Source organism: Nyctibius grandis, chromosome 7 (assembly GCF_013368605.1).
Source record: "Nyctibius grandis isolate bNycGra1 chromosome 7, bNycGra1.pri, whole genome shotgun sequence".
Taxonomy (NCBI): domain Eukaryota; kingdom Metazoa; phylum Chordata; class Aves; order Nyctibiiformes; family Nyctibiidae; genus Nyctibius; species Nyctibius grandis.
Genome location: NC_090664.1, coordinates 15,336,926 through 15,349,046, shown reverse-complemented (window position 1 = coordinate 15,349,046; position 12,121 = coordinate 15,336,926). Strand labels below are relative to the sequence as shown.

General features: G+C 37.6%; 1 protein-coding gene across 3 annotated transcripts in view; it reads right to left on the bottom strand.

The window, feature by feature from the left end:
* The window catches only part of THRB (thyroid hormone receptor beta), a 172,541-nt gene that overhangs the window by 30,437 nt on the left and 129,983 nt on the right, over positions 1–12,121 (bottom strand). The window contains exon 1 of one of the 3 annotated variants that reach the window (XM_068404988.1): positions 10,882–11,329. The exons of the other annotated variants lie outside the window; for them this stretch is intronic. Within the exon in view, the coding sequence (XP_068261089.1) occupies positions 10,882–11,329 (448 nt within the window). Of the gene's footprint in view, positions 1–10,881; positions 11,330–12,121 lie in introns of those variants that run through there. 3 annotated transcript variants of the gene reach the window in all.

Below are 12,121 nucleotides of genomic sequence, written 5' to 3'. Positions count from 1 at the left end.
AAGGCCAAGATGACAAATGCTCAGTGATTTTGTACATTGATTATATGCACACATACTCCCTGCACTGATGAGAAGACATTTTGACATAACGTCCTTGTTGCATTTTCTTAGCTATTCAGAAAGTACGCTAATGTTTTTGCACTGCTGAGAACTCCGTTTGGACTAATTCAGTCGCATACTCTAGCAGTTATATAGTATGTATTCTCAGCTGCACGTAAACTGCCTGAGAAAATATAAAGGGAAATAATAATTACAATTATAATAATAACAACAATAATAACAACTTTCAAAGCCCCATTCTCCCACCATACCAAGAGCTCTTAAAAAGACGGCATTAACCTCACCTTGTATCTGGGAAGCAAGGTGAGATGCAGGGCTGAGGAGCTGGCACTGCTACAGCCTGACCCAAGAATTCCCATCTGCAAACCCTTGGTTTTGGAGGGCAGCCTCTGGTTACTGCTGGTCTGCCCCCATACAGCCTGAACTTCAAGTCTAACTTCATAGACACCTGTGGGCATCTTTCGTTAACTTTGTCTGGGAAATTACTGTGCAAAGGGAAGCGAAAGCCAGCCCACAGCCTGGTTTTAACTTTGCAGACCTATTTCCCATGTTGTCCAAATGGCCAAACCGCTGCGCACACACCAAATGTAGGGATATGGAGGTTTCCAGACCTCTGTAGATATTTCTTTTGTACTTCCCTGATTGCACTACCTCTATATACCCTGTCACTGAGTACTCCTCGTCACTGTACTGGCAGTGTGACGAGATCGAGGGACACTTTTGCCTTGCCACTCAGCCTCCGCGCAAGGGCAGGGTGGCACGGGCTCCCCTGCAGCATCACCCGACCAAGACGTGATGCTGCAAGCTCACCCTGGTCGATGGCACCGTGAGAGGGAGGAAAATATTACAATTTAAGCTCTCCGGGACAGAACTGGGAATGGTACCTTGATCTCATGATGACGAGCCCTGTTCTGCTCATCAGATTTCATAGCTTCATGTAGAAAAAAAAGAGTATCTGGTTGCCTATGGTAGGATCAGGTCCAAAAGGGCTTCCTTAATAAAGCAGTAAGTTCTTGCGTGAACACTGTGCTGCTACCTTTTAACAGCGTATGCTACAGCACAAAAGACAGCGGAGCAACAAGCAGACACAAAGCTCCATCTCTTGATTTTCTGCAGCACAATTTTTTCCTTTAAAATTCAAATCTTTCATCAGAACTTGTGACAGATAATCAGTAAATAATAGTTTTTAATGTACTGTAATAACTGAAGCAGCTTAGGTGCTTTCTTATATTTTAGAATAACTGGCTATACTTTCTAAATACTTATTTTTTTTTTCCTTTAGTGACATGTTGTTGGGGTCTTTAATTCTTGGTTTTTAAAGCTATTTTCTGAATTCTTTTAAAGTGACATAGAGAAGTAATTAAACTCCCCTTCATAAATGATAATTTTTTCAGCATATAAAATGTTGACTTTTTTTCTTCCCAGAGGGAAAAGAAGATTTTAACCATTTAATAACTAGCAAAAGTTTCGATAGGAGAAGACTCCATGTACTACTGTAAAGTACAATCGGATTTGAACAGCATATTATTGAGATGGCTACAAATTTCAGGGGACTAACAGAAATACCAACTGCAACAACCAAGACTCTTCATGAACACCTGCTTAGGGACTTAATTTTGCTTTAATGGGCTGTTACCAAGGCTTCTCTAACAAACGCCCTCGTCCACCCCCAAATCAATTCTGGATCAATACAGACACACATGCCCTGTGTAGAGCCTTCTGTTCTCAGGACAGGATTAAAAGATTCGTTAGTTTTACGATACCTTGGTTATAACACGGAAATGAAAAAAAAAATAGAAGATGCACACGTCCCACACAGTTTAGATCTCTTCTGCTTAACAAACTCAGTGTTTGCAAAGGTTTGACAGAAGGGAGGCAACTTTTTATTGATTACCACAGTAATAAGGCTCTAAAGAATCCCAAGGCATGTTGCTCGGTCTCGGTGAATGATCACTTAAAAGCTTGCTTGAGCATCTGCTTCCACCGAAATTCACTGCCATTTCTTAGTGAAACTAAGATAGTAGAAAACACGGGCAGACAAGCAGTTTTTAAAACCAACTCTGTATTCTTTCAACCAATCAAGTACAAAAACTTTAAACAGAAGAGATCTCAGATGTCTGAGTACTGAAATAACTTACTTAAAGCTCTGATCTAGGTATATGAATTGTTATTTATAACCTTTAACTTTATGAAAAATGTATTCCTTCACTGACTTTGCAATAGCAAGTCTTTTTTTTTTTCTTAAGTTAATCCTGTGTACTATTTTTCTTTAACCAAAAATAAGACATGGGAAAAGTCTACAAAGAGTTGTAAATTCATTAGTTAAAACCCAATAGCAGATAAACAGCCTTAAAAAGCATTTAAAACGTTGCACAATACAAAAACATGCATTATTCACAACTACATTTAGTCTACAATTTGATCATGTTCTTACAGCTTCCTAGAACAGGATTTTTAAAAATATTTCCTTTATTATGAAATACAATGCTGTTGAAAGTGCAAAATTAAGACATTTTTCTACTGAATATATAGATTTATTGCAGCAAGAGCTAATGAATATTGCCTGCACAAAGGAAAATATTTACGTTTTCCATGTAGTTAGTAAGATTACACAGTCTACTTTTTACTACAAAACCACTTTAAAAGTAGTAAATGGTGTTTTCTCTCTCTGCCTAGTTGTATCAGATTCCTTTGGGTTTTGGGTAACTGCATACAGGAAATCTGGTCTTTAATAGAGAAAGGACATTATGTTGGTACAACAGACTGTAGTTTTACTCTTTAATAATGTGATTTTAAAGAAACACAGAGAATGTATACTCTGTATGCTTCAGTTTGCTTGTCTGAGTTCAGAACAAATAACACCGAAAACATTTCCAAGTGTTTGTTGGTATTTTGGGCTCTGTTGGAGAAGTGGCATCTGCTTTGCTTACTTGAAAGCAAAAGAATAAATTCTAAAAACAGGCAATGATTTAACCCTGAGGGAGCAGATATTGCACTCTGATTATCTCTCTGATTAGATCGACTTTTTGGATGCAGAATAGTATTTCTTGCATAGATATATTCTTGAATTTTCAGTCTTTTTTGCTTTGCATCATTGGAAACTACATGGTTTTCACTTAAAAGACAGTAACTCTATTAAATATAATCATTTTCCCATACATATTTACAGTTCTGTTTTCAATATATTTTACCAGAGTTGCTGAGTAAAACGAGTTCACATTTACTGATAACGAGGACTCACACAAATTGTTTGTATGTAACCAGGAGCACAGCTTTAAGATGCAGAATATATAACGCCGACATTTCAGAAGAGAAACTTTCTTATCTAGCTCATTGGTGAACAGCAAATGAACTTAACAGTCCCAGAAAGCAGAAAACAAGCAATATATTTGCAAATATCTTTTACAGATTAAGCAAAAAGTGCTTGGAAATCCTCACTGCTCACAGAAAACCTTACAATCTCCTAGCAACCTATGTTACTGCTGCTTTCGATTTGGAACAGGCAGCCTTCACATTCAAAGATGTATCTGAGCCAACTGATGCAACTGTAAGTTTAAAGCAAAACAAAAACAAAAACAGAGATAATTTTTTTTTTTTGGTTGTTATTTAAATAAATTGCCCCTACCTTTCTTCTGAGAGTACGATGGCGACTGCACTTGAGAAAAAGTAGGTTTTCCTTCGGTGAAATATTCAGGTTGGTTGTACTGATTCAGGGCCATGTCCATGTCAGAGTACTCGCTTTTAAACACGTTTCCAGGGTAACTACAGGTATAAGGCTGATTCACCGCCCAGGCCTGTTCCATATATATGTTGTTACTGTGCAGGACCTGAGCATCACAACTGCTGTAACCCTGATTTTCTTCGATATATGTGCAATAATCAGTGGACTGCATGTAGCAATTGCTACCAGCAGCTGGGTGCACTTCATATATTTCTTGCATACAGTAGTTCATTTTGTTACCCTATCTCAGCTTCTAGTTTACGTACACACACACATGCATACACACGCAGGCATGCATACACATGGAACGGGAAAGGAGCGATGAATATACACCAACAAAGTCGACTGCAAAACAGCCCGTTTTACTTTGGAGCAGCACCTGATGTGCTAAAATCCTATTTATATTGGGACGGCTTGTGAACTCCCCTGCCAGTCAAACATATTGGGAAGCAGATTTATGACAGTCAAAGGTCTTAATCTGTGACTGTAAGTTAATTCCAAGGGAAGATGGTAGGCAGGTAGCAATGACCACCAGACAAAGAAGCGACGTCCCGACAACCCTCCTGTTCCCCCGTTTGTCTGGAATAATCATTTTATAAACCATTTCCAGCCTTTTCCAATACGATTAGAAAATGATTACTAAGGCAAGGACACAGTTATGTCACTGTAGTTGTCAACTTAAGTGTGAAGCATTATAAAGACTGCTTAAGAACTCCCAGAGGGCATATGCTGAAAATCCTAAAATCAATAATCCTGTTTTTCAGCATTAAAGCACAGAAAATCCAATAGTGTTGTGCTGATGACCCAAACGGTAGTCTAGTTTTACAAAATTTAGCAACTTAATCTGTCATCAGCTTTATTGATTTTGTTTTACAGAATTACATGCATGAATCTCCCCAGCCTTCCACACATACACAATCTTCCCCACTGCCTGGTAATGCATTTATGGGAAAGCAGCTTTTCTAAACTTCAGTGATTTGGGGAGGTAATTTCTATTGAGTTCAACAGGTGGGAAACTTCAAAACAATATAATCAGCAAAAAGAACACTGCTTAAATATTATCAATAACCTAATTGCTTTGCTATTCTGCTTTGTTATCTTTTATGTTTCTGTAATGAAGTACTTTTAGAAGCGTATCTTTTCGACGACAGAGTAGAGTAAGGAGGGTTTTTTCGCTCCTTTGGCTCATCTATGAGCTATGAACATGTCAATGCCACTACAACAAAAACTATGTGATCTTATAATTGCTTAATGCACCCCAAACCTCAATATGGTTAACATACCTTGTTTAATCATCCATTCTTTTTGATCTAAAAAATTATTTTAACTTGTATTAGCTGCTATTTGTTTTTTAGCAGGCAAAATATGTTTTTTCTTTACAGAACTGCTAAAATATGGTAAAACTTGTGAAGTCAGTAACAAGACAGTATCCCTCTTTAATGTCTGATCTTACTATTAGGAAGTAGAATTATTACTGATTTGATAATGAGGTCTTAGTTTTCTTATTTGTCTCATTTTAAACAATCCACAGGATTGCCAAAAGTACCCATGTAGGTTGGCCCTTTTTCATCTAGGATCTTACGTATACATCTAACAACCCTGATGAACATACATCAAAATGGTCCTCAAAAGTTCAGTGAAATAGGTAAGAACTGGGCATGACATTTACATATTTCTCCCTATCCGATATTGTTTAATGTTTCAGTCTAATGCAAAGAGCCGACAGAGAAATGTTCTCCCTTCCAACGTACAACCGTAACTAACCTATCTAAATAAGAAGCATTGCCAATCAGTATCTAACGTGCAGGCTAACAGAATCCAGGATAAGTGCTTCTGAAGATCAGAGAAGTTAAAATTCATGCTTGGATTTTTAATTTTTTTTTTCCTCTAACTATAGAAGAAGCATCTTTAACACACATTTCTTATTAACTTGCTCAGAAAATAATAATACATTTGATAAGTCAAAATGAACTCTATCAAGATCAATTCTCCTGAAGTCAATGAAGTTGCTTCCAAAATGAACTTATTCTGCTACAACTCTGATAATTTAAACTAATGTCTTACTTCATTAAGAGCACTAATAGTTACTGAAATCCCAGAAGTAAACCACAAATGAATCCTCATTCTCCAAGCCATTCTTAGCAAAGATCTAACTCAACAAATAACATTGTGAAATACAATGTGAAAAAGCACACAATAAAATATAATTTTCATTTTAGCTCAGACCTATGATCTAGATTTTACAAACAATGATTTTGTCTGTGATAAAAAGCATGTCTTAAGCAAGATCCGATTTTTCAAGTACGGGTGTTCAGTATTGCGTAAAAACATGCCCATGTTTCCTAAGAAACTCTGCCGTAGTTGTTTACACAGAAACCCCAAAACCGTACCCATTTATGTGATCGGTTGGTAATACTGTAGTACATACCACTGTACCACACACAACCTGCCAAGCTTACTTCTCCACGCTCCCCAGAAAGAAAACATTCCACAAATGCAATACGTGGGTTGTTCATTTACCACAAAACGATCTCCTGTACAGCTAACAGGAACTTACGTGAGAGCTTGCGCCGAAGTGAGGCCGTATTTTACAGGTTAGCAGAGCAGAATACCTAGATACTTTTACACCACCCAGAAAGGCTTTGTAGAATTAGGCTTTAAATTCTTTGTGGGGATTTTTCCTCATGTGGATTTGTTTTGCCAAATGAGTCAAAATTCCTATGGATTTTCTCTTTTCTTGTTCTTTTTCCCCCCATTTGATTTAGATTTGTTACTGAAAAACTAAACAGAATTGCGACCATGTGTAGACAGAGCTGTCCCAGCCAGGATGGAACCTAAGGATGTGGTATCTTGGTGTGGCACAGCCTGTGACTTTCTGCTCCAAAATAAATCCCTCAAACATTTCTTATTTCCAATTGCTATGTCAATAATGCTTAGAAATGTGTCATATGTACTACTTTTGTCAGAATTACTGTAATACTGCAAGGAAACTAAATTACATGAAACTGTGAAGAACGAGGAGAAAAAGAAAAATGGATGAGAGCCTTTTCTGACAAAAAAGAATGATGATAAACACTGCCAGGGAATGGGGGTTCCTTACCTGTAATGTGCTAACATTAAAGAGGTTTACAGCACTGCAGATTGTTGTTCCCTTGGAAACAAATCAGTTCAAAAAACATTGCAAAGATTTAATATTAAAACTGAAATATTCCTAAAATATTTTCATTTAAATCTCCTAGGGTCCAATCCTGCAGGTCCCTTTCATGTATCACTTTTAATTAAATCATCTGATAAAAGACAGTCAGACGGAGTCTTTATCAAAAGTCTGAAAGTGGAGTAGAAAACAATATTAACAGCTTTTCTTTGTCTTGTATTCTGATTTGAATATTAGAGTCTAAGTCATGTCACGTTGAGCTTTCATTGCCTTCAGCAATGTAGTATCACACTTGGAATTTTATTAGTTCACAAGTGTCTGATTATGTGAACGTACAGAAATTAATCACTAGCAGAATAAAACCTCTGGTGCGAGCTAACAGGCCAGTGATAAAACAGAAACTTTGATGCTGCGGCAGAAGAGGGTCCAAAGCTTGAATCCTTCACAGTCTGAGGTGTCAGTTGATTGTATTAAAAAAGGCAGAAATTACTTGCTGAACACGAGTCTTGAATGCCCCAAAGGTTTTAAAATACTCACCCTGGTGTAAATCAGAAGTAAGTGTAGTGCAGTCAGTGATGTTACACTGGGTGGGCAGAAGTCAGGCCGAAAATGCCTGAAAGGAGGTGTCTGCAGGAGAGACCATGCAGCTCTTCATCGACTCCTGTTTTAAAAACTCTAAAACTTTTAATTATGAACAATCAAATGCCCCGCTAAGCTGCACTTCTCTTGTGACTTAACTCAGTTACAAACCCCACCAAAATGAACCCACAGAAATGTTAAGGCAAGACAGTATTCCTGTGGATGATCCTCCTGACGGCACACCCCAACCAACCAAGATCCCCAACACACAAAAAAGAAGTCACTCAGCGCATTCAGATACTCTGTTGTGTATCTCTGCTATCTGCGTGCATGTGCAGGTGATGTATTACCCGCAAGAGTCATTTTCTCCTGACTGCTTCCAAACTGTGCGCCCCTGGTCTAGAGTCCTGCCTATCTCAGTGAAGGTCCCTACGTGCCACTTATAAAAGATTTGGCAGTGTCAGTACGTGGGAGGTATAGCAGAGCACTCAAATCAGTCAGGGCAGAGTGCTGCTTCTAAAAGACCAAATAGAAGGATCTTATGTTGGTTGTGTTCACATTTGATGCACACAGAGGAACAAAAATCCACTATTTGATCAAAAAGTTTTGCACATTTGAACCTGTAGTTGCAAGGATTAAACATACTAAACTCTTAACAGTTATGTACACTTGTATTATCAGCTCCTAGTTTTATAATACATATTTTTACATGTTACAAAAAAACTGTTATATTTCCTATTTATAGATTTTCTTGTTGCTTGCATTCTCTCAGCTACCTCTGATGAAGGTTATGGGGAAAAAAAAAATTAGATCACTGCTCTTCAAGGGGAACACAAATCTGCACTTTCAGGACTCACACCACATAACATGGGACACATCCCAGACAGTCCCTATCTTTTCATATCATAAAGAAAACATACTGAAAATATAATAGCTTTTGAGCAGAAGTACTAAAGTGGCTTTTGCAACACACATCGTTTGTCAGATACAGCTATCTCTGTGCTCACATGATGAGTTACCACCTCTCTTTAGTGTGTATATTTGCACTACCTTGTTCATTCGCTTTACGTACTATGATCAGAGACTCAAAATGGTCCCTCAAAAATATGACTGTTCAAACTTATTGTTTAAGGAATCTGGGTATCAGCTTATCACATCAGTTCTGATCCTCATGAGTCTTAGTGTTATAGATTAAACTAAGAAAACCTCAAACATCAGAATCCAAAATAATACCCATTACTTACAAGAACAGAAAATTAACTCTATATAGTATTTATCTTATTCTGAAAACTCTACTTGTTACTAAATCATAAAGTATGTAGAATTATGACATTCTAGTGCTGTAGAATTACAATAGCATTTGACAGTGCCTGGAGTATGTCTCAGTGGAATCAAAGACATTAAAAATCGTCATTTTGTCTACGCTATATTTATTACAGCAAGTGATACAGTTGAGCGAAAAAGAGCTAAACCTTTCTGGCATAGAATCATTTCTTTGGATTTGCAACAGCTGCAGCAAGCTTCAAACTAGCCGCCCCTGGTTTAAACCTGAGGAAAATCTTATTTACACAATAGCACACCTCTTTTCTCAACATGTATTAAGTTAGTTCTTTCTCTAAAACTGCTTCTCTCACAAAACCCCGCTGTACCTCGGTTATGACATGCCACTAAATGTGCATGTGACTCATAAAATGCCAGTGCGATGTGCCTTTTATTGAAACGCTTCAGACTCATTAGTCTGTTTGGATAACAAAGAATGTCAGAGTTTATACTTAAATGTTCAGATTCACTACAAATCCAGTTATCCCTGAAAATATTTGATACCTTGAATAAATTTGGTTAAAAGAGAATGAAGCTTGCTTTTTCATGATCAGACTCTTCCAGGGTTTGTGCTTGCTTTTTGTTGCACTAGTTCCTTGCACTATTCATGACACACGTAGGTAGCACGTCTTGTCAGAAAGCATTTGCTCCTGGAGAGGTTTGCCAAAAAAACGGCTCATAAAATTCTTGAATAGTGTTTGACAGCTTTTAAGATGGTCTCAGAGCAAATATTGCTAAGAGTAATTATAGACCTGTGACCCACACAGCCCAATTTGTTAAGTCTCCCCATATCTCGTAATTGGAAGACCCTGTTAGCAGAGATCAGTTGATTACACAGGTCATGTCTTGAGAAAGTAACTGCCAATACTTAAAACATATACCTTTTCCGAGTCATTCCCTACCCCAACTCCGCATGAAAACTTCAAGACAGAAAGTTCCATTTGTTCAAAAATAAAATCAAGCAGAAAGGTAGCTAATGTAGCTTGACACAACAATTAACAGACTCTTGGGTGAGACTGTCTGGGTTTGGCAGCCTCCTGACAGCCTCAGTAAGACGTTAAAGCGATCAACACCTGACATCTGTTAGCAAAGAGGCATTCTGAGGTAAAGAGCAACTAAGTCTAAAGAAATCAGGTGCTTAGACCAGTTTAACTTTTTCATGAGGTGATATCCTGCCTGACACTGTAATCTTTCTTCCTGGAGTGATGCAAGACTTAAGTAAACAACTTGTAGTCCCTCCCTCACAATATGCACTAATTATTTTTTAGGCAGAGAACAAGAAAGAACTATTTATCCCAGTTTAAAAAGGAATAAAAATAACTTAAGCACTAAATTTGTGCTAATACCTAAGCAACTGCGATTCTTAAAAGGAATTCCTTCAATGCCGCGCTGATGTGAACAAAAAAAGCTATCCAAAGAAAACTGTCAATTCTCCTGACTACTGAGGCAAAGAATATTCATAACAAGAAGTTCCATTTATTTGAGTTCTTTATGTGCACTTACTGAGGTTTAGGGGCTGGTAATAATAAGAAAAAGGAAAAGGCAAACAACACAGTCACAGTTGAGAGATGAACACCCTGAAAGTAGTAAAAGAATGCTTTTGTTTGCCTTTGCATTTTTAATGTATCAAGGATATGCTTTATTTAAAAGGCCAGGTTCGGAAAAGATTTTTGGTCAGCTTATCAAGACCATAAAGAGAGAGACAAATACATTTTTAAAGGGCTAAAGATATAGGTATTATTTTATACTAGGTATCACACAGAAAACCCCAGTAAGTACTCATCACATTGTCATCAGGGCTCGTCACAAAGCTATTAAATTGAATAAAAACGAATACTAAAAATCACAATTATCCCCACTGAAAAAAAATTAAAAATAAAAAAAACTGGTAACAAGAAAACACCCCCCCCCCCATAATAATGGTTTTACCAATAGCCAAACCCCTGACCATAAACAAAGATATAACAACTTGTTGTTTGTTTTGTTTTGTTTTGTTTTGTTTTTTTAATCCAGCATTTGCTGTGCTCTGCATAATAATGCCAGTTACCTTTACACTTTTTTTCTTCTTTTTGATATTCCTGGGCATTTGACATGACTTGAAAGTTTGCTTTTGTATGGCCTGGCTGTAAAATTGTGCTAGTCCAAGTTGAAGCATGTCGACGTTGCAAAAGCTGCTGTCCATTCCTCTGGATATCATAATTTTTGGAGTGTCCTTTCCTACACAAACGGTTTTCTGCTCTGCCCACTACATTCCATTTTTGATTTCTGTCAGGAAGATGAATCAGTCTGTCCCATGACAGGAGGCCATGTCCTGGATGTTTGGTAAATACTGCAGGACTACAAAGAGTTGGCATTGCCAAAATCTTGCTCAGGTGTGGAGTTTTGGAAAGCAAGTGGTTCCCCAGCTCTCCAGATGGTGTGGTATTCCCGTGCATCTCCACTTGACCACACTGATACGATGAAGAACCTTTCAGCCATGCCCATTCAGCCACCATAGCTCCCCTCCGGTACAAGTAAACACAAAATTTTCCCGTCTGTGAAGTCTGAACAAGTAGGCAGATCTATGGGGACAGGTTAACACTAGATGTAACTTTCACAACATCACAACTACAACATGGGCCTCAGGGCAAGTTACCACCAATTTATTGCCTTGCTCATATGATCACCTGAGGTCTTCTAGGTCGAGGCTGGTCGTGAACAATTTTCAGATACTTAAAACACAAAACATAAGGATTCAGCCTTGTTTGACTTGCTCTTATCATAGGCTGACCTGAGGGACACTCTGTTACCTAATTGTGACATTCTTATGTGGGCATGCTTAGCAGTTCCGCTTTTGCTACCTACTGCCTTTCTCTAGTTGTGGTCACAGTGGAGTATCACAGACACTAATTTTATCACAGGAGTTTGGACATTTGGGTCCAGTGTAAATAATGAACAACACTAAAGCAGCAGGATTGGATCTAATTAGCCATAATGATTAGGCAAATTTATTTATTCTTTGATATAGAAGACACCGAGATATCACAAGTTGATAAATCTGTATAAATAAATATAGCTCATTTTCTATTTTTGGGTAGCAAAAATAAATGCTACAGAAATGACACATCAGAGATGACAGTCCACATTTAAAGAAATTATTTTATTTTATATGTATCAAAACTCAAACACAAAATAGCTTTCTAACTTGCATATAGAAAATAGCAAATTCCAGACATTCAATGACTGATACCCACTGTGGTTTTAATTATATTAAGATTCTGCTATCTTTATGGACCTAAGAGTTAATT